Source organism: Mastigoproctus giganteus, chromosome 6 (assembly GCF_048544385.1).
Source record: "Mastigoproctus giganteus isolate SK-2022 chromosome 6, ASM4854438v1, whole genome shotgun sequence".
In the NCBI taxonomy this organism is placed as follows: Eukaryota; Metazoa; Arthropoda; class Arachnida; order Uropygi; family Thelyphonidae; genus Mastigoproctus; species Mastigoproctus giganteus.
The window spans coordinates 200,677,568-200,701,395 of record NC_143580.1 but is presented as its reverse complement, the minus strand read 5'-3'; the positions used below and the strand labels follow the sequence as shown (position 1 = coordinate 200,701,395).

At 38.1% G+C, this 23,828-nt stretch overlaps 1 protein-coding gene across 3 annotated transcripts in view; it reads right to left on the bottom strand.

Annotated features, from left to right (window-relative positions):
* Positions 1-23,828, bottom strand: part of LOC150084874 (SPARC-related modular calcium-binding protein 1-like) — a 250,366-nt gene that overhangs the window by 23,025 nt on the left and 203,513 nt on the right. For all 3 annotated transcript variants that reach the window (XM_090375607.1, XM_090375609.1, XM_090375608.1), the window contains 2 exons: positions 7,698-7,794; positions 2,861-2,936 (listed from right to left, as the gene is read on the bottom strand). In XM_090375607.1, the coding sequence (XP_090231733.1) occupies positions 2,861-2,936; positions 7,698-7,794 (173 nt within the window). The remainder of the gene's footprint in view (positions 1-2,860; positions 2,937-7,697; positions 7,795-23,828) is intronic.

Sequence of the window (23,828 nt, the reverse complement as noted above, 5' to 3'; positions counted from 1 at the left end):
GAAAGATGCCGAAAAATAAAAAATTTTGGATTTAAACTATTTCTAAGAACAAACAGTTTGAATCTTGTAAGTGGTATCGTTATTCCAATTTTTATGACAAAACTATGCAAAATTTCCTGAAGCACTGACTCTTCAATTCTTCGTGTGAATGACATTGTCTACAATACTAAAAAATAATAATAAAGTAAACCTTTATTAGTAACAAGATGTTTTGTGTGCAGATTTATTATATATTTTTATTTACAATCTAATTTACATATGCAGTGCAGTAATAAAGTTCCTGGACTGGTGCTGTTGCAGTCATGTTGCATTCTTATGGAAACATCTACTAGCAGTTTTGATGATTTTTTAATTATGTTTGATGTTAACTTATAAAAAATAAATTAAATTAATAATTAAAAAATGCATTATTACTTCTGACATCCAATATACTATCAATATAATGGATACATTTAGAAGTGCCTAATTTTTTTAAAATAAATTGCTTTTTCTGCAGTTTATTTAAAAGATTAACTAAAATGAAACAAAAATATTTTTTTTTGTTAGAAAAACTTTTAGTTTATGGAAAAAAAAACCCACACTTATTCTTAGTTTGTTGAAACTACTTAGCCATTTCTTATTAGCATTAGCAGTGGCAAATGATGCAAGAAAGCAAGCTTATACATCATCAACCAGAAAAAAAAAAAAAAAACTCCGACATTTCTCACTTCACCTATTCATTCCCTCCAATAGTTGAATTTATTTAAGCAATCAACCACTTACTGGCTAAAGGCAAACTTCCGGACATCTATTCTGCAATTGTCTTTCCTGAACTTGAATTTATGCTCCCCCATGTGCGTAATTTGAGCAAGAGGAAGAATCCATCAACATTGAGCCTGCTCAAACCAGCCTTATACACCTCAATCAGATCACCTTGCAGGTGCCTAGTCTCCAGACACTGCAATTTGCAGAACTTAAGCCTTTCTTCATAAGAGCACCCCCTTTGTTCCCCTTCGCCAATCTTGTTGCCCTTCTCTGTACTCAATTCTAGCAACTCTACATCCTTCCTACAGTGAGGCTTCTGGACCTGTATGCAGTACTCAAGGTGTGGCTTGACCATTGCTTTATACAATGGAATAAAAACTTCCTTATCCCTGCTAGCAGAATTCCTGTATATCATTGACTGTGAGATGTCTTGGCAACCCTGTGAGATGTCCTGGCAACCCTGTGAGATGTCCTGGCAACCTGGCTGCATTGTTCAGAGAACTTCATATCTGACTGCACAATTACCCCCAGGTATTTTTCATTTTCTACTACCCTGAGTGTTGTACAACAGTTGGTACATTCCTCTGGGATTACTGCTACCCATATGCAGTACTTTGCATTTGTCATGTTAAACTTCAATTGCCATTTCTCAGCCCATCTGCCTAGCTTTTCTAGATGCTGTTGCAATAGTATGCTGTCATTCCTGTCATTAACTACACTGTGATCTTTGTATCATCTGCAAATTTGGACATTAAGCCTGATATACCTTCATCAATTTCAGTGACAAATATAAAAAACAACAATGGGCCCAACACTGAACCCTGGGAGACTCCACTAATAACATTAGTCCATGAAGAGCAGTATCCATTGGTTACCACTCTCTGCCTTCTCCCACTCAACCATACCATTGTCCACAGCAGCAACCTTTCCTTAATGCCACACTGTCCTAATTTGTACAGCTGTCTTTTATGTGCAACAGTATCAAAAGCTTTCCTGAAATCCAATGTATGATATCAAAATTATCTTTTGCATCCAGTTACTTTGTGATCATGTCATAGTATCCGATCAAATTGGTTAGACAAGATTTCCTCTTAACAAACCCATGCCCTATCTGAAATATAATTGCAGCCTTGCATAGATGATTCCTGCAATACTTCTTTAACCAGCGACTCCATTATTTTCTCTTGAAAAGAAGTTAAACTAACAGGTTTGTAATTATTTGTCACTCTTTTATCCCCCTTTGTGAATTAGACATATATTTGCACATCTCCAGTCCATGGGGTCCTCACCTGAATTCAAGGATGCTCTCATAATTAAGGCTAAGGGTTTGCTTACTTCCTTTGCTGCCTCCCTTAATATAATTGGATAAATCCCATCCACTCCAGGTGCCTTTCTTATGTTTAAGTTCAACAATTTCTCTTCCACTTTCCTCTCAGTTATTACAAAATCATAGTTTGATAAACTTCTGGCATCCCCTTTCCTAAAGAATTCCTTATGTGTGAATGTAGATGCAAAATACTTATTCAATATGTCAGCAACATGAGGAGGTTCATCAACATTTCAACCATCGATATATATACAGTTGATTAACAGCTAGTTAGTGTTTTTTAATACACAAGTTATGTGTAAAAAGTCCAAATTTGTAATATACAGAGTTTGTCAAAAAATATATGCAAAACATTCTGGGGTCTAACATTAAAAAAAAAGAGTCTTATATGATTAAAAATGTTTATAATTTTGAACAGTGATGGCATTATGTCTGTTTTAATGTTTCAAAAAAGGCTATGAAGTTTTGAATGGTAAAAAATAATAAATAAGATCATTCATACTAGGTATGTGTCTACTTATATTCTTAAAAAAAAAAAAAGTTCCACTCAAAGAGCACATGCTACTGCACTCACGCTCCTGACTTGTCTACGTCAGGCCTATTATCTGTTTTTTTTTTTTTTTAAACAGAGAAATGTTTATTATATTGATATTCATTCATTAAACTAAGACAATAATTAGAATCATAAATTATTGTAATCTAAAATCTAATGTTTATCACAAAGGATGGAAACTCCCATAGCAGAGCCATCAATATATGTGGTTACCTAGACAGATCAATGCACTATACCTGATTGTTATTGGTGTCCAATACAGATAATTTCCACCTAGCTGCTTGTTCTTGACTGGGAGCCAAAGTTAATCCACTGGAAAGAATAAATTATAGCTAAAATTCTAGATACAGTGAAACCTTAGTATTAACAGATTACATATATACAGAGTATTTTGATTAAAAGGCATTGAGGTTGCTCTTGCTTATTTTTAGGTTTAGGAAATTTATTGTCTGATACTTTTTTTTTTTTTTATCATATTTGGGTTGAAAAGTTTTGAATTTGATATTTAAAATTGGACTAAGTACTGTCATTTAGATTTTGCAATTTCAATTTTTTTTTTTTTTAATAAAAACCCCAAACAAAAGTTATTAGAATCTATAATACTATAATATCTAATAATAATATTAGAATCTATAGTACCATGTGTGGGTTGAAGGTTAAGAAGATGAAAGAATATACTTGTTGATAGTGGAGTCCCTCAGGGTTCAGTGTTGGGTCCATTATTGTTTTCTGTATTTATAAATAATATTGATGATGGTATATCAAGCTTAATGTCCAAGTTTGCAGACGATACAAAGGTTGGCAGGGTTGTTAAGGATACTACTGACACTATGCTGCTGCAACAGGATCTGGAAAGGTTGAGCAGATGGGCTGAGAGGTGGCAAATGAAGTTTAACATTGACAAATGTAAAGTACTATATATGGGAAATATCAACCCCAGAGCAACGTATCAACTCTGTGGTACTACACTGACAGTGGTAGAGAATGAAAAGGACCTGGGGGTAATTGTGCAGGCAGATATGAAGTTCTCTGAGCAGTGCAGACGGGCTGCAAGAGTAGCTCATGGTGTCTTATCAATGATATACAGGAATTTTTCTAGCAGGGATAAGGAGGTGATTATTCCCTTGTATAAGGCAATGGTCAGGCCACACCTTGAGTACTGTATACAGGTCTGGAGGCTTCATTTCAAGAAGGATGTATAGCTGCTGGAACGAGTACAGAGAAAGGCAACAAGGTTAGTGAATGGAACAAAGGGTTGCTCTTATGAAGAAAGGTTAAATTTTGCAAATTACAGTGTCTGGAGACTAGGCACCAGCGAGGTGATCTGATAGAGGTGTATAAAGCCTTGAATGGTTTGAGCATGCTCAATGCTGATGGGATTCTTCCTCTTGCTCAGAATAATCATCTGAGAGGGCATAAATTCAAATTGAGGAAAGACAGATGTAGGATAGATGTGCGGAAGTTTGCCTTTAGCCAGCGGGTAGTTGATTGGTGGAACAGACTTCCATCTCTTGTGGAAGTTGATAGCCTAAATAAATTTAAGGCTCAGCTGGACAGGTATTTCAAACGAACGGAGGGGTGAAGTGGAAGTTTTTTTTTTTTTTTTTTTTCTGGCTGATGCTGCATAAGTTTGCTTTCTTGCATCATATGCCTCTACTAATGCTAATGAGACTTGAATTTCTATACATGTTAATCTTCAGGAAATATGTGTGAACAGAAGTTGTTTCAGAAAACAGAAATTGAAGGGATAAAAGAAGAAGAAGAAAAGATGGTTCTGTAAGTTTGAAGTTGGGCAGTAAAAGAATGTTAACTAGTTGAGGAACATGTTTGGACTGAGAGGCGTAACTGCCCTCTTTTTAATGGAGTCCAAAAGCCTCAGAGGTTATGGGGGCACCATCCTAGATGTGGGAACAATATTCCATGATAAGGTGGATTTGAGATTTGTACAGAGTAAGTAGCTGTTTAAAAGAAAAGAAATGCCAAGAACAAAAGAGAAAACCCAGTCTTTTAGATGCAGAGAAAGCAATATTTGTGATGTGCTTATGCCAAGATAGATTATAGGTCAGGTAATCCCTAACAGTGACATGTTGTATGAAGTAATGAAATTTTCAGATATGCCATACAGACAGCAAGAATATACCAAGCTTCTTGAGACAACATGGCCTCGACAATGCCTTCACGCATACACACTACTTGGACTCCCTCCGTCACTATCTGGCAGAGTAGGGGCAGCAAGATTATACAATTATTGATCCGGATGTCTCCTAGAGAGTTACCAATAGGTTCAGTCCCATCTGGTGGACTATCCAGTGGCCAGCCTGCAAACAGCATTTTAGAGCTTTACCCTCAAGAACGTAAGAAAGACTGGATCTCACATCTGACGAAGACCATGCAGAAATACAGAAAATATACCAGGAATAGCTGCATTAAAATTAAAATTATATTTCTAAAACATTATATTACTAATAAACAATCATTTCTCAGGTGGTAGATGACTTTCATCAACCGGTGAAATACGACCACTTTGCTTATTGGAGGCTTGAAGTGGTGAAACCCATGTTTAGTCTCTAGAGAAAATATTCCGGCATCCCCCTCTCCCCATACTTCTCCTTCAACCCATGCACGGTACTAAGTACTATAGGTTTTGATACCTTTTGTGTTTGGAGTTTTCATAAAAAAAAAAAAAAAAAATCTGGAATTTTGATATCACTAATTTCATATGGCTCAGCCTCACTCACACGGCATCTCAGCATGAAGGGTCTTTCTTCAGTAAAGATTGATGTAAAGTATCTATTCATCCAATTCATCCACAACATCAGCTGGATTATCTAAGACTTTCCCACACCTGGTGCACAGGGGTCTGATCTGATTAGTTTTCTTCTTTGTTGTATTCACATACATGAAAAATTCCTTGTCCCCATTCTTTGCTCTCTTAGTCAATGCTTTCTCATATGCAGCCTTGGCCTCCTTGTACTATATTACAGATCAAGTTGTACCTGTTGTAGTCATCAGTACTTTTCATCACTCTGTAACTGTCCCATTCTATCTTTTTCTACTCTATTTGACCAACCAGCTCTGTAGTCGTCCATTTTGGCACCCTCCTCCTGCAATATTTTCTTAAAGGTATGTATGCATTCATGGCTTCTGTGTGTGTGACAGGCGCCTCCGTAGCCAGGTGGGAAGGAGCAGCGGTGCGTAGCACACACTTCTTGATTAGACCGGGGTTCGAGCCCATCACCACCAAATACGGAGGATGCGGAAAGGTCAGGGAATGACCACCGCACATCCCGGAGCAATATGGCCTTAGTTGCTAATGCTCCTAAAAACCAAATAACAAACAAACAAGCTTCTGTGATTTTTGCTTTAAAAGTATTTCATAATTCAAATGTATTTGCCATCCCTTGGTAATCTGCCCAATTCACAGATGTCATATATAGCAGATTAAACTGTCAAAGTCCCCTTTTCTGAAATTAAAACTCATGCTTTTACCTTTAACTACTGCAACATCTTTCTTTCTCTTCCAACTGATGATTGCATGATGTTGTTATTGTTGCTGTCTCAGAGTTGAACAACAGACGATGATTGCATGATCACTTCCTGACAATGGTCCCTGTACTTTAAGACCTATGATGTTGTCTGATTCATTACTAATGATGAGGTCAAGAATATTCTCACCCCTAGTACTTTCTCTAACATGCTGGTACAAATAATAATTATCTAGTTTTTTAAAACAGTTTTTCCCCATTGCGAGTTTCCCTCCCACTTATTCCAATCAATCTGGACAGATTAAAGTTACCCATAATAAGACATTCATGCTTACTTGCCCATTCCATCTGCATATAAAGACTCTTGTCGTATTCTTCACAATCTTCTGGACTGTAGATTACTCCCATTCTGATTGTTCCTTTGCTTCCAGTTAACTCACACCTCACAGATTCTATGCTGGTAGATGTAACTTCAGACTCAGCAAAAACTATTTTTGCACTCAGGCTGCTTTTGATAAGAAGCATGACCCTTCCACCCCTTCTATCTTCCCTATCTTTCCTAAATACATTATATACACTGTAGTGGAACTTGTCATTTGACCCGAGACATCTATGTAGCAAATCGGGTCAAATCATTCCAGCATGTTAAGATAAGGTTACCAGAAGGGCACAAGAATATAAAAAATGTTGTTTTCAAAGAAGTATTATAGAGACTGTACTACATTTTGTATGTGTGAAATTGTTATGCAACGTGCACACGTTGCGTAACAATTCAATACATTTTGAATAATCGGAAAGATGGCGAAACGAAAGAAAATTGATAAGTTTCCTCAGAAAGGATTCAATGCATACTGGCTTACCTGCTCATAACAAAACACAGACTACATTTCTTTAGGACAGCTAGAGAAAAACTCTGCTACCAATTGCAAAAGTTTTGTAATGGGAGCTAGTATAAGTTTAATATCATTAGTCCCCACATGAATAATAATTCTCTCTTTACCTTCCTTAAAATCTGACAGTCTGTTGGTAACATCATCAATTGTTGCTCCTGGAAAATACACACTGGTTCTAGTCCACTTATCTTTATTACAAAAAATGTCATCCCTTTCCCTGACAATAGTCTCCCAATAAAACTAGATCACCTTCAACCAGAGCAGTCTACACTTGACTATACTTTTCTGGGACTCAAGTCAGGGGTGCATCACTTGGCAGATCTGGAGATACTTGAGTCCCTGATGAGCTCCAGTTACATTTGTTTCTAGGGCAAGCACTTGTTTCTTCAATGACTCAAATTCTTCTTGTAACACACCAAGTTGTACTGGGTCATTATTAATCATGAATCTTCTTGGACCTATTGATGGAATTGGGAAGAGCTCTAATGAATAATTCTTTAAAATTCATATAAGGCAACTCATTACAAGTTCCACAATATGAGATATATTAGATATTATTCCGCAATATGAGACAAATATATATTATAATGATGTCCCTTATATGAGCTCTGTTTGCCTTTAAGCTATTCAGTTATACACTAAACTGATGCAAAGCACTAACATTAGTACTATAGCCAATACATTACAGTTCTTACCTCTGGGATGTATTTTGAGAAGAAAACTCTGCCATCTGTTCTGTGATGACTTGCACAAATTCCTCTAGGAATATTTGTTTTTTCTGGAGGGAACAACCTAGAAGAAAACCAATAATATGAATTATAACTCACTGTTCATTTTTTTTTAAGACTAGACAGGTTTATTGCATTGGAGCAGAGTGAACTAGAATTGTTTGTTAATACTAGTATTAACAAATGATACAAGGAAGCAAGTTTATGTAGCATCAGTTAAAAAAAAAACACTCTGCACCTGCCCATCTCCTCCAGTAATTTGTCTAATTCTTTAAATTTATTCAAACTACTCTCTTCCACAACACCAGATGGAAGTTTGTTTCAACATTCAATCATTCTCTGGCTAAAAGCAAATTTTCACATATATCTTTTTAAAGAGCACATGTTCACTCTGCATTATGCTCACATTAATTTTTAAATTAATGTAATAATAAGAAAATAATTTAAAAAAGTAATCAACATGCTTGCAACTGAAAATTGTTTTTATAATATGATGAAATGTAGTATAATGTAATCTACAGTGTGCAATATACCATATTTATTTTCACTGTGCAATTAACATATCTGAAAATAAAAGCAAAAATTTATTACAGAGCATGCACATTGAAGCCTTGGGAGGTATGAATACATGTACTGACGTGTTTGCATTCACATTTTCCATTAAATCACTGCACTCCAATGCAGAGGATTTCACTCCAAGTTTCTCTGTTTAACATTGAAAGAATGCTCTATTGCAAAGAATAATACATGTGCCTGTGACTGTTTCAAGCAACTTAGATTTTTTTTTTTTTTTTTTTTAATGTTAAAGATATGTGTCAAGTAATATTTCCATTGACTAATTACAGTTTCATAGAATCTTAAACAACACATTAAGAGTTATATAAAAAAGTGATTCAAGGTTGACTTTAACTTGCTTTTTTTTCACAGCATATGGTCAGAATACTGCTCTTAATTCCTGACATGTAGCTGTACATTATAAGCAGTACAAGATATTGTCACGCTCTGTTACTCCAGGTGTAGAATAGTTCTGTATCATCAAATTTCTGTTAAAAAAAAAAGTGAAATTAGCTGAAATTATCTGCAGGTTAAATGCACAATATGGAGAAGAGACCCTGTCATGTTTAAGTGTGTGCAATCAGTGCAACAGATTTTCCAACAGCTGTGAAGTAGTTGTTAACCCAAGTCACGCTTGTGTACAGCTGACAACTATCACAGATGTAAAAATTCATTGTGTCAAGGAGCTGATATTGGAAAATAGACATATTACAGTGCATGACATTGCACTGAAAGTGTGCATAATTGTAGAAGCGTTGAGGCACTTATTGGAAGGTGCACTTATTCTTCAAGAAATTGTGTGCATAATAGGCACCAAAGATGCTGACATTTGACCAGAAGGAACAACATGTTTTTACTGTTCCTGCACAATATCCACAAAACTGCATAGCCATGAGACATGGCTATGCCAGAATAAAAGTGGTCCAATATGGATTGGATATTCAAAGCATACTCACCACCCAAAAAATTCAAGTTTTCATTGACTAATTACAGTTTCATAGAATCTTAAACAACACATTAAGAGCTGTATAAAAAAGTGATTCAAGGTTGACTTTAACTTGCTTTTTTTCACAGCATATAGTCAGAATACTGCTCTTATTCCTGACAGTAGTCTTTGGTATAAGTTAAAGCCTTTGGTATAAGCTCATGCCAAATGTCTTTTTGAATTCAGATGGGCTGATTCTTGTAAATTTTCTGCCACCTTGTGCAACAGTACATGCTTAGTATTACAGCAACTTACTCCTCAGTGGTATGTGTTCACAAGAAAAAACATGGGAAACTGCCAAAGGGAATCATTCTCCTGCATGAAAATGCATGCCCACAAGTGGAAAATTTTATAATGACAACATTGGTAATTTTGGGCTTGGTAATCATGAAATATCCTCGTTACAGTCTGGATTTATTCCCCAGTGATTACCACTTGTTTGGGACAATTAAGGAGAACTTGGGGGGGGGGGGCAGAAATTCAAGACTGATGTCAAACTCAAGCGCAGTGTCCTAAAGTGGCTACACAGTCAGCTTACCTTCTTTCTATGCTACTGGTATCTGTGCCTTGCTACATCAATGGAAAAAAGTGTCGGTGTAGCAAGACAATATCTTGAAAAAGAATACGTTTGGTGATTCTGGTATGTATATATTTTTTGTAAAAAAATAAAGTCCAGATTAACCACCCTCATATTAAGAACAACTAGTTCATACTTTTGTGACTCGTGATTTTAGTATAATGGTAAATGAACAAATCAATATTTAACAAAAGTCATAAAGATTCAAACCCTAAAGAATTTAAAAGATTTTTTCTATAGTAAAGGCCGTGTTTAAAGTGCCTAGGCAAAAGGCCATTAGACATCACAGTATATTATGCATATACGATGTCTCACGTGTGTAAACTGCATAAACCTCACCTGTGACTGGCTAATGCAGCCACATTTTGAGAAAAAACTAATAAAAAACTAATGCCACTGATCAAGACTAGATTCAAAATCAGGCCTTTCCACATAGTGTGAAAACTGCAATCACTGTGCTAAAACAAATACTGTACATAATGCGAGGTGCAAATACAAATCATAAATCATTTGAAAAATTTCAACCAAGAAACAAGTCTGGGACCAGAATTTAAAATTTAACAAGTTAATTTTTAAATACAAAATTAAGTAAATGATGCATTTGCTTAAATGAGTGACATCAGGCTATTATAAGCACAACAATAACATTTGAACAAGGGATGTAAAGAATAAAAGAATTTCATGGGTTGTTAATACTTTGGGTATATGTAGTCAGATCCAATGTATGCATTTTTTTAATGATGTCCTCTATATGCACATAATTTTTAATGTCTGTAAATATTAATAATTATTATCATCGCAAATTTTTAAAAAATGCTTACACATTAACAGAATAGACATTGGCTTTTTAAAAATAATGTTACAGATATTAATTACAAAAAAAATATATTAATATCTGTAACACTGATCCCCCCAAAATGGCTTCAAGTGCAGGAGGACCCTGATGAGATTATCACTGTCCTGTATTCAGTCATATGAAATCAGCCTTCATTATATAATTAAAATATACTTATTTGGCTCTTTCAAAGAGCCATTTACTGTTATATTATATATGTATATATGCATATACAGGGTGTCAAAGTCTGGAACCAATGGGATTTACACTTCATATGCTTACTCTCATTTACAATATGTGTCTAATGTCCACCCTGACTCTTCACATATTTTCTTAGCTGGCATACCATGTTTATTTCGATTCTTCTCAGCATGTTGGGATCGACAGCAGCACAAGCCTTGGTAATTCTCTTCCTAAGATGACGAAGATCTCGGTTTTGTACAGCATACACCTGTGTGCCTTCAGGAATTCCCAAAAAGCAAACTCCAGCAGGTTAAAGTTGGGTGATCGTGGTGCCCACTCCACTGGTCCTCTTCTCCCAATTCAGCAATGAGGAAACATGTCATCGAGCCAATGATGCTGTTATTTGTTATGTTGTTATTTGGTTTTTAGGAGCATTAGCAACTAAGACCATATTGCTCCGGGGATATGCGGTGGTCATTTCTTGACCTTCCTCATCCTCCGTATTTGGTGGTCACGGGCTCGAACCCCGGTCTAATCAAGAAGTGTGTGCTACGCACTGCCGCTCCTGCCCACCTGACTACGGAGGCGCCTCCAATGATGCACTCCAATTGTGTAATGCAAAGGACCTCTGTCTGTCTTGCATGAACCATTTGGGTTGTACCCCAATTAAATCAAGTTCTGTTACCATTTCATCATCCAACATTTTCAGTTATTTTTCACCATCCACTGTTTTTTTGAAGAAAAACAGTCCGATGACATGTGTGTCCCATACAGCATGCCACACTATTAATCTGTCTGCCCCTTGTTCTTTGCTACCAGAGAACCAATATGGGTTTTTGGTCAACCTGTATCTGAAATTCTGCTTATTCACTTCTCCATTTACATAAAAGTTCGCCTTGTCAGAGAAATTATGAAAATAAAGTAAATTTGGCCCAGAAACCATTCAATTTGGCACAGAAACTATTCACACATTTTGAGTTGTCGATCACGATCATCCTTGGGCAGATGATGCAGGATTTGAAGTTTCTACAGATGAAACTTTTCTTTTTTCAGAATGCCATGCACCACGCTCTTGGGCACTCCAATTTCAACACTGGTCCGTCTGACAGATTTCTGTGGGCTGGCATGAAACTTAGCAATCACTCCAATTCAAGAGTCTCCACTTATAGAAGTGTGACCACATCAGAGCTTGTCGGCGACAGATCCAGTCTCTAAATTTCTTCATCAGTTTCCCAGCTGCGCTGTGCATTATTGGATTTCTTTCAGGATGTCTAGCATTAAACTCATCCACCACTTCCCTCTGTGTCCATCCCTGATGACCACTAAGGACTATCTCCACCCTTTCATCCAGTGTTAATAATATTTTTCACCTGTAAAGAAAAACATATTTTTATCACTGGTTCCAGACCTTTCGGATACCCTGTATATATATATATACACTGGTGTTCAAAGAAAGTGCATTACCCCTTAAAAGTGCAATTGTCGTCTGAATAACATAAGTATATGGCAATATTTCTTACAGATTGCATCAGATAAGATTGACACACATAGGTGATGACGTATTATTGCATCAGCTATTACTTTCAGCTATAGAAGCACACTCTGCAAGAGTTGTAGTCATTCCTTGCTTGTGTCAGGATGGCGAGTTATGTGCAGTTGAGCAGTTGACGCCACAAAGAAAGAGTGCTATTGTTGCTTTACATGCGGAAGGATGTTCTTCCCGTCATATTGCTTATGGAGTGTCTTGTAATCAGTCGACAGTGAGTAGAATTCTTTCCAAACTGGAGAATACTGGTTCTGCTAATAGGAAAAAAGGAACCAGATGCAAACAAATCTCTATGCCAAAACAGGATCGCGTTTTGAAGTGCTTATGCCTTAAAAACCGTAAAGCTTTTTCTTCTGAGCTAAAAAAAGAATGGGAAGAACATACAGGAGTGGTAGCAAGTGCAGTAACAGTGAGAAGACATTCTCTTCAAAAATGGACTTGTAGCCCGTCATCCTAAGAAGAAGCCCCTCCTCACACAAAAAATGAAAAAGGCCTGATTAATTTGGTGTAAGGAGTATGTCAAATGGACCCCCAAGCAGTGGAAGTCAGTTATTTTCTCAGATGAGAAGAATTTCAACCTGCGTGGCTCTGATGGGAGACAAACGATTTGCCATAGATGTAGTGAAGAATACCATCCAGACTGTATGGTGTCTAGAGTGAAATTCCCTAACAGCCAAATGATATGGGGGGTACATTTCATACTGTGTAGTAGGTCACTTGCAGTTTATAAAAGGTTCTGTAAATGCCAATGGACACCTGGCTATATTGGAAGGCAAATTGCTGCCAACCACTAGAGACCATTTCAACCTGTCAAGTAACTGCATCGTTCAGGACGACTCTGCTCCTTGTCATCGAGCGAAAAGTGTAAGTAGGCACTTCTGTAATTACTTTAGCTTCATTTCTGCATTAGAGGTTCGACAGTAATGTGTTTACATTTGTTACAGATGAAAAAACGGTTGGAAGAACGGTCCATTACAACTCTTAGTTGGCCAAGAAACAGCCCGGACCTGAATTCTATAGAGAACTAACAGTTGCAAGAAAGAAACAAAAGACTCTTCATGAACTTCAGGAAGCCATAATTCGTGTTTGGAACCACGAACTATCAGTTGATTATCTTCAGAAATTGATCTTGTCAATGCTTCGACGGTGTGCTGCTGTCATCAGGGCCAGAGGCAGTTCAACTAAATATTAGTTTGCATCTGGTGATCTTTTAATTTTGTTTTCCATTTAAAATGATAAACCTGGAGCAAATTGAGGGCTCCTGATAACATATCAGCCATAATTGTTGTATTTACCAAAACTGTTGTATAGAGGTTGCAAATGCTCATTTTGGTTATTTTTTTTTTTGGTTTTTTTTTAGGAGCATTAGCAGCTAAGACCATATTGCTCCGGGAAATGCAGTGGTTATTCCCTGACCTTTCCGCATCTTCCGCATTTGGTGGTGACGGGCTCGAACACCGGTCTAATCAAGAAGCGTGTGCTACGCACTGCTGCTCCTTCCCACCTGGCTACGGAGGTGCCTAAGCTCATTTTGGAATATTTTGAGAGCAACTGCCAAATATTACTTAGCTTGGCCTTAACTATTAATAAATATCTTTTGTTTATATTTGTAATGCTAGTCATTAATGTAACATACCATCGCAAAAAAGGGTTAGAAATGTGAAATTCCTACGTAATGCACTTTCGTTGAACACCAGTGTATATACACTGAGTGATCACTGAATTATGACCACCCCTATGAAAACTTAATGCGACCCATTGACCACGTGTGGTACGAGAGTGCGGAGTTAGTCGACCTACGTAGCATAGATAAAGTGTCAGTGGTTCAGTAGATAGTAAAATTCCGAGCATGATGGGTAAAAAGAAGGGTTTGTCGGACTTTGATAAAGGACAGATTGTGGGTGCTCGATGAGGTGGTGCTTCGATTTCCCAAATGGCCGAACAGGTTGGCTGTTCGAGAGCTCCTGTAATGGTCAAACAACATAATGGTTAAAAATGGTCAAACAACGACCTGACGGCAAAAGTCAGCAAAAGGTTGATGTTAGAGGCGAGTGCTGGGTCCGACGACTTGTACAAGCGAACAAGCGCAGCACTGTTGAAGAGTTGACTACCCAGTACAACATGGGACAATCCGGAACAATATCTGGCATGACCGTGCATCGCACGTTCACAAGTATGGGCTCTACCAGCAGACGACCCCTACGGCATCGTCTCTTAACCAAAATTCATCGGCGTAAAAGACTTGCCTCGTGCAAAGAGCATGCAAGTTGGACGTTAGAGGACTGAAAGAAGGTGTGCTGTTCGGATGAATCACTTTATTTACTCCACACCATGAATCGTCATTTGGCATCAACAACATGAGTCACTTGATCCGTCGTGCATGGTATTAAAATTACAGGCCAGTGAAGGCAGTTTTATGGTGTGGGGCATGTTTCACTGGCAGGAACTTGGACCCCTGGTGCATGTGGAACAACGTATTAGTGGTCTCCGCTATCGTCAATTGCTTGCTGACTGTACACCCCGCGATGTTACACTTTTTACTGAATGGCGATGGTGTCTTCCAAGATGACAATGCGCCAAGCCAGTGGGCATTTGTTTTGCAGGAATAGTTTGAGGAAGCCAGTTCTGACTGCCGGCATATCGATTGGCCTCCGATCCGCAATATCAATCCTATAGAGCACTTGTGGGACACTATGGAAAGGCATATCAGGCATCTGGATACACTAATCACCTCCATACCAGCATTACTGACCACATTACACACAGCTTGGTTGGTCATACATCCTGAACGCTTCCAACCTCTTGTTGAATCAATGCCACGTCGAATAGCTGCTGTACTGAGGGCAAAAGGAGGACCTACGAAGTATTAGGTAGGTGGTCATAATTCAGTGATCACTCAGTGTATATATATACTTTTTCTGATCGACTTGGTAATTTGGAATCACCTCTTTTCGATCTTCTCTGGCTTAAAATCTCTCTACCCCATTGTGTCAAATTCATCTGTTGTCTCTACCGTTCTCCCAACTCTACTAATCATTTGGAGCTCTTTGACTTCCTCTCTTTGCAACTTGACTTTCTCCAGTCCAACTTTCCTAACAGTGAGGTAATTTTTCTTGGTGATTTTAATGTTCACAACTCCAGCTGGCTTCCGTTTTTTAGTCACACCGAGCCAGCTGGTCGAGATGCTGAGGTTTTTGCAATTACTAATGACCTTGCATAGATTGTTCATTTACCTACAAGAATACCAGACAATCCTAACCATACAGCCAATACGCTTGATCTTTTTCTCACAAAAAGCCCTTCTAAGTACATCGTCGAAGTGAGTGGTCCTTTAGGCACCTTAGATCACAACTTGGTGATTGCCTCTTCTCCAATGGAGCCTTTATCTCATGGCTATTCTCAACCTCGTATTGTTTGGCGTTACAAGAATGCAAAAATGGGATGACCTGCAATCTTTCTTTTCTTATTTTCCTTGGTCGGACTACTGTTTCAAATCTTCTGATGTCAACGTTTGCTCAGATCATGTCAATCAAATTATTCTTGTAGGAATGGAATCCTTTATCCCACACTTCACTTTAAAATCTCATCCTTTATCTAAACCTTGGTTTTCCAATAAATGTGCTAAGGCTGTTCAAGAGAAGAATGTTGCATATCGTATTTGGTGTTTCCAATTCTTCAGTTTCATTTTCTGCCTACACCAAAGCCCGCAACAATTGTACAGCAGTTATTAATCAGTCCAAACTAGAGTTTGAACAGGCTAAGAGTAGAAAACTTGCTTCTTGCCCTAATGGTAGCCAAGCATTCTGGTCTCTTGCCAAAGCTATTGGCCGCAACTTTTGCCCATCTCTGCTCCCACCTCTGTCAAAACCAGATGGTTCTGTTGTCACTTCAGTCAAGAATAAAGCTGACCTGCTAGCATCCCATTTTGTTTCCAACTCGTGTATTAATGATCTTGGTAAAACATCTCCCACCATTCTCCACACGCTCCATTCAATGCTTCTTGTGGTCTTCCGTCAAAAAGATGTCAGAGGCATGGTGACGAATCTTGATGCTAAGAAAGCTCCAGGTCCTGATGGTATTTCTCCACTTGTTCTCGAAACCTGTACGCCTGAATTTACTCCTATTCTTTGCCACCTTTTTTCACTTTCTTATTCGAAAGGTGTTTTTCCTTCTGCTTGGAAATTTGCTCATATCCAGCCAGTTCCCAAAACGGTGACAAATCCCTCCCATCAAATTATCGAGTAGAAGTAATTATGCAATTACTTCTACTCTTTCTAAAGTAATGGAGAAATCAATTAACCGCCAACTCTTAAACTACCTAGAAACCTTCCATCTGATCGCCAGTATGGATTCCGTCAGTGTCCATCCACTGGTGATATTCTGGCTTATGTTACCAATTTCTGGGCAAATTCAATGGAAAAGTTCAGTGAAACACAAGCAGTTGCTCTTGACATCTCAAAGGTTTTCAATCGTGTTTGGCATAAAGATATTCTAAACAAGCTTCCATCTTATGGTTTGCCAACTGTTTTTTGTAATTAGTTATCCAGTTTCCTTTTGGATCGCTTACTGAGGGTGATGGTAGATGGCTCTCTGTCTTCTAACTTCCCCACTAATGCTGTTGTCCCCCAAGGTTCAGTTCCTTCCTCCACTCTTTTCCTCTTGTATATTAATGACCTTCTTCCATTTGACTGGAAATCCTATCCATAGTTTTGCTGATGATTGCACATTGCATTCCACTTTTCATTTTGAGAAACCTTACCCTGCTCAATCAGCTTCAACTTCTCAAAAATCTGCTACCAATTCCTTAAATGCTGATCTCCAGGTAATTCTCCAGTGGGACAAAGACAACTTAGTTGATTTAAATCCTTCTAAAGCTCAGTCTTGTCTTATATCTCACAAAAAGGATTCTTCTGCTCCTATGCTTACCTTTGGTGACACTCCGATTTCTAGGCAAAATGATATATCTCTTTTGGGGATTACCCTGACTTCTAATCTCTCTTGGCACAAGCACATTACAAATATTGCTTCCTCTGCATCTAAAAAACTTGGTTTTCTTTTTTACTCTCTGCGTTACTTTTCTTCCAAACAGCTGCTCACTCTGTATAAATCGCAAATCCGCCCTGCCGTGGTATATTGTTCCCACATCTGGGGTGGTGCCCCCGAAACCTCTCTCAGGCTTCTTGATTCCATTCAGAAGAGGGAAGTTAGGTTAATTAATGACTCCTCTCTAACAGTCTCTCTCCACTCGCTGTCTCATAGACGTGCTGTTTCTGCTGCATGCCTTTTCTACAGATACTTCCATGGGCACTGTTCTTCTGAATTGGCTTCTATAATTCTCACTCTCTCGTTAAAAACAGTCCGAACACATGCCGCCAACATCCATTTACTGCCCAACTTCCAACTCACAGAACCAACTTTTCATCTTCCTTGTTTATTCATTCAATTGCCGTTTTCTGGAACAACCTTCCTTGATACGTATTTCCTGAAAATTACAGCCTACAGAAGTTCAAGTCTAATGTCAACAAATATCTTCTTTCGTCTTCTTAACCTCCAATCCAAGAACGATACTAGGTACTATAGGTTCTAAAATCTCTCGTTTTTGGGGTTCTCATAAAAAAAAAAAAAAATTGCACGTTAATGTTTAATTGCACACATATCGCTTATGCCCTGGCTATAAATTTATTTGGCTTCAATCAGATGATTTTTTAGCTGTCACTAGGCAGGTGGTCTCTTACTCACTTAAAAACACATGAAAAATAATGGTATCAGCCATCAATACTTTTTTTGATCAGGAGAGTATCAAAGAGAATACATTGGAGTTGAAACACTCAGACCTTAACACAGAAAGGGTCCTAAATGTTTATTGAACTGCTATAAACATGATCATAACAAAAGGTACATTCCCTTTCCCAATAAAATCAACCATACAAGAAATTCCAAAGATACCTACCCCTATCTCTTTCAGTCGAACAATGAATTCTGCATTTTGGTAGTTTTCTCAAACCATTAAATCAGATACTTGGAATTAAATTTAATATTATTATTTATTTGTGCATAATATGACTTAGACTGAACAGCGACTCACTGGAAAATTTGTAGCCGTTCTTACAGTCGTTACATTACAGGTAACTTATTTGTTTGCATTATTATAAGTAATGGCCATATGGTGCAAGGAAGGCCTCCCCAGATAAAGATTCAGGAAACAACAATTAAGCTTTCCACTGAACTTAAATATCTTGGTATTCTGCTGGATAAAAATCTGTCATTCACACCCCATCTTACTTACCTCCGAAGCAAAATCAAAAAATACTCCGCACTAATAGCTAGAGTCACTCGTCGCGACTGGGGACTTAAGAAGAGGACCCTAGCTCTCTTCTATAAGGCAGTCTTCTTACCAGCAATAACATACGCATCAGGAGTCTGGTTCCACAAGGCGGTAACAGCAGTTAACAAAAGGAAGCTAGAGACCATTCAACGTTCAGTCCTACTAACAATCTCGAGAGCCTGCTGTACTGTAAGCACCCACGCCCTCCAGGTCCTCTTGGGTGCTCTCCCCCTGGACCTGGAGATCGTCCGCTGTGGGTTGCTTTATCAACTATCCAAAGGCAAATCAATCACCTGCCTAGACTACACAACTGATCCGGCGAACGATCGTAAACTAGAGAAAAAACGCCTTCTCACCCACCTACAGCAGGCCTGGCAAACCCGCTGGACGACTTCGACAAAAGGAGAAGTCACCCGAAGATTCATACCGGATAATCAACTAGTGTTTCCCAAAAGCCCAAACTGGTTTTCACCGGGTCTGCTGACATCTTACCTGCTCACGGGACATGGCGCAATAAGAGCAAAACTCTCCAGTTTCGGATTGAGTGACACCCCTCTCTGCCACTGTGGACAGCCAGAGACGTGGGAGCACCTCATGCACCACTGCCAACTATATGAAGACCTCCGCTGCCTCTTAATAACTAGAATACGTTTCTCACCAATAAACCAAGAACAATATCTCATGGAGAGCGAGGACAACTATAAAGCCTTAACGCAGTTTGCGCAGGATCTTTTTACTAGAAGAAGAACATACCCACAACCTTAGCAGGAATTTTCCCACAAACTAACCACCCATCATCCATAATAAAGATCCTTAGATGTGTCAACCAAACAAAAACCTAACAGCTACAATCTGAAAAACTAATCATTAACTTAACCTGGATCTGACCACTGGCTTAAACTGGAGTCATTATCTGGATTTGACCACTCACACGGACGGAACAACATGTCCCAGGAATGGCGTACGAAGACCTGACAAAGACATTATGCAGTTTGCTGCCGAAACATCATTAGGCGATCTGAACCGGGTACCCTCACTCGTTTCACTTTCTTTCCCTTCCCTTGGCAGGGGATGGTTACTCTGTACCCTCCCCCTGCCATCTCCTATCTTCACCTGGTGAGGCATGGGCCTGCCCCGCCGACTTTTGGGGTTATCTTCACTATTGACTCCATATTTCTGTCTTTCACCCCCCAGTCTTCAGTCTCCCTTCCCTCTCTAGCTATCTTGCGACTAGCGTTTGACCCTTGCCAAAACTGCACAAGCCCCACACAAAAATTTAAAAAATAAAAAATAATAATAAAAAATGAACTATAACCCGTATAACTTATATCTCTTTCGGTCTGACCCAATTTCTAGCGTTTCTCCCCCCCTCCACTTTTTTTTTTTTTTTTTTAGGTCCTAGCCACTGAAATCTCAGGAAATTAGGTGGCAGGACCTGCCAGAGTAAATAGTAAATTTCTAAAATACTGGTGTACCTGGTCTGCCTCCACGAGGTATAGTGTGGGCAACGGTGGGTCTCATTTGAGACCCAACGGCTAAAAGACCAGATGAACAACGGTACAAAACATTACACACTACAATATCCATACACTTTTAAACCTCTGGCCTCTACAGTGTTCTGTATCACACCACAATGTATATTACGCGGAGATGGGGGAAACCCCTGGTGCCGTTAGACCCTAAAAACACTATCCACTATCCACTATACTATGGTGCAAGGAAGCCTAAGGCTTATGCTGCATCAGCCAATAAATAAATAAATAAAAATAATAAAAAAATAATAATAAAATTAAATATTCTTTACCAACTTGCTTTTTATACTATAGTGCCTTATAGTAGGGTGACTATAATAGTCTTGCATTTGTATTCTTCTGGTTTTCAATCCAGATTTTCAAGGATGAAAATTAGAACAAGATGAATTCTGATAATGAAAAAAAAATTGAGACAAAATGCACTTTGCAGAGGAAAAATCAAATTACCAGGACCCATCTATAAAAGCCAGAGTGGCATAAATTTTAAATCTTCTCAAGACATAAAAACCATCCTGGTTTTTCTAGAACATATTATTTTATGAAATAATATTAATGTTGCTAATATTATTTCATAAAACATTGCAGACCAAGTTCTATAATTTTACTTTTGGATCAAGTAAAATTATTAATCAGTTAACAGTAGAAGCAAAAAACTCCTAATTTTTTATATAAGAAAACATTAAATATAGAACATAAAAATCAAACATTTTACAGACAAAAAACAAAAAATAAAAACCACCAGATAATCTAATTCATAAGGTTAGTTGTATCTTTCACGCTATATCCTATTTTTTCAGGTTTTTTGTTATCAGAATTTTTAATGACTCCACCACAGTATGCAGAGTTGAGATAAAAATAAAATAATGCCGTATATTTACGCATAAAACTATTGTTTTAATGTACAAGCAAGATAAAAGGTAAGATAAAAACAGGAATAGAACATGACAGCTTTCAACATCCCAGGATGTCTTTATCAGCCATAAAAATTGTAAATCTATCATACATAAATTGTAAAGATCGTAAAACTATGATAAATAAATGATTGAATAAAGCGGTACAAGGGCAGGATTGGAGGACTGTGTGACTGTAGCTACTCGCGCAACCTATGACACTTCTGCGATCCTTCTGAATTATGACATGTTCGTAAACAGTTGATACGAAGTCTTGAATTGCGATTGAAGAAAATGGGTGGGGTTGATATAATTCCAACCAAAGACAGTGATATGGCTGACGAGCACGATCTATCACGTAAACTTGATTAGGATCAAGTGCGTGCCGTTCGGCCGGTGGGGAACCCCTCAATCCCCATCCCCTCGCGGATGGAAGTTAAACATTCATCTATGCGGTCTTTCAGCCTGCCGCTTAGAATTTGCCCAAATTCACTGCAGGCGAGGCAGTCTATACAATAAATCACCTCGGTCTACATGAATGGACAGCGGCAATGGTAATTTCGCCTGCAGGATTGTCGACAAGACATTGTGGGCTGGAAGTTAGATGGACAGGACTCCTACTCTCAAGATCCGTGAGATGATACAAGAAAAAAGGTAACTCGGGAATTTTTTTTTTGGCTGGTGCAGCATAAGCCTCAGGCTTCCTTGCACCATGTAGCTAATAATAATAATAATAATAAGCCTGGGTGGAAGGGAATCAATACCGTGGCTGATGGCTAAGGATTTTAAATACACAGAGTCCGGGTGAAGGGTAAGGGACCGTACCTAAAAATATAAAATAAATTCACATCTGGTGAGTATGGGCTTGGCACACCTAGGGTCCTGAGCTGGATATCATCATTCTTCTCTTTCTTGGTGATTCCCTTCTACTTTTCTCTCTCTCTCTCTGAGGGTAACTCGAGAAATTTTTTTTTTTTTTTTTTTTTTTTTGGCTGGTGCAGCATAAGCCTCAGGCTTCCTTGCACCATATAGCTAATAATAATAATAATAATAATAATAATAATAATAATCACGCGGTAAAAATTTTGTTACAGGTGCAACCACTCGGCCAGAGCCACCTGCCTGTCCATATCGTTTAGATCAACGTTTCCCAAACTGGGGTCCGCGAAACGTTGGTCGATCGTGTATATATACAGTATTTGAATAATGACATAGTTAGGAAAATTATGAAAATAAAGTAAAATAAGAAAATAAATATAAATATAAAGCTATCATTAGAGGCAGCAAAATACACAGTCCTCCACATGATGCCCAATGCATAACCGATATTAAGTATAAAATTAAAATATATGCTAGTAGTATGACATAAATTTGCTTTCACCTCCCTGTTGATTTAACCTTTATGTTAATTAAACTATTATGTTTAAATTTTCGCTCAACAGTTTTGCCGTATTACTGGCATATGTTTTAATTTTAATTTAAAAGGTGTCCGTGATTTCATGATAAAATAACAAAGCAAATACATCAATTGATTTATTTGTTAATGTCTACAGGAATATCTCCAGAATAATAATCGAGGTGACCCTTCAGGCTCTCCTACCAAACAGACATATGCTAAGGTGGTACAGATGCACCCGGAAAAACAGGACAGGTTAACCTCAGGGTCAGCAGTTAAACCTCCCTCCTCTCTTGTCAGGCGGTTAAACCACAATCAGCTGGTGTGGTTCAGTCAGTTGACCCAGGCATCAACGTTCCTCATGCATATGAATATTCACCAGACACGAGACACCAACCCTTTGTTCCGTTCACTAATCTTGTTGCCCTTCTCTTACTCGTTCCAACAGCTCTACATCCTTCTTAAAATGAGACCCCCCCAGACCTGTATACAGTACTCAAGGTGTGGCCTGACCATCATCTTATACAAGAGGGATAATCACTTCCTTGTGGTCATCATCGAAACCTCGTAGAGATCAACACACAACACCTGTCTTCAATTTATAATATCACGGCTGTCCCAACTCGAGGAAAATATTTCGTCTCAAGGTTGAGCCCAACTACAACGGGCGAAAAAATCAAGACGATGTTTACCGAGTTTGCAGCACAGGTAGAAGTGAAACCCATCAAAACAAGGCGCCCTAGTTATACCTCATTTGTCATCTTCTGTCCTGCAAATAAACTATAATCCTAGATCCCAAAATCTGACCGCCAGGAACCCTAGTTAAACCATTCATTAACAGGGTCCATAGATAAAATTTCTCCACCAACGAAATCAACCATTCGACATAGCAACCAACACACCAGGAACACATGAACCCGAAATGCCTTCCAGCTCAGTTGCTTCATCCAAAACTTCAGAAATCTCACCAACAAACTAAATACACTTCAATCCCTGCTCCTCATGGAAGAATATGAAATGATATTAGTATTAGTAACGGCCGCATGGTGCAAGAAAGCCTATGGCTTATGCTGCACCAGCCAAAAAAAAAAAAAAAAAATCCGAACAAAACAATGATAAAAACAAAAAATAAATAAATAAATAAAATAAATAAATAAATAAAATAAATAACTAAATAATAATAATTAAAAAAAATAATAAAATATAAATGAAAAGGAAATTAAACCTATCATCCTATGCGCTTCCCTTACCCGAAAGTACTTACCAGATGACCT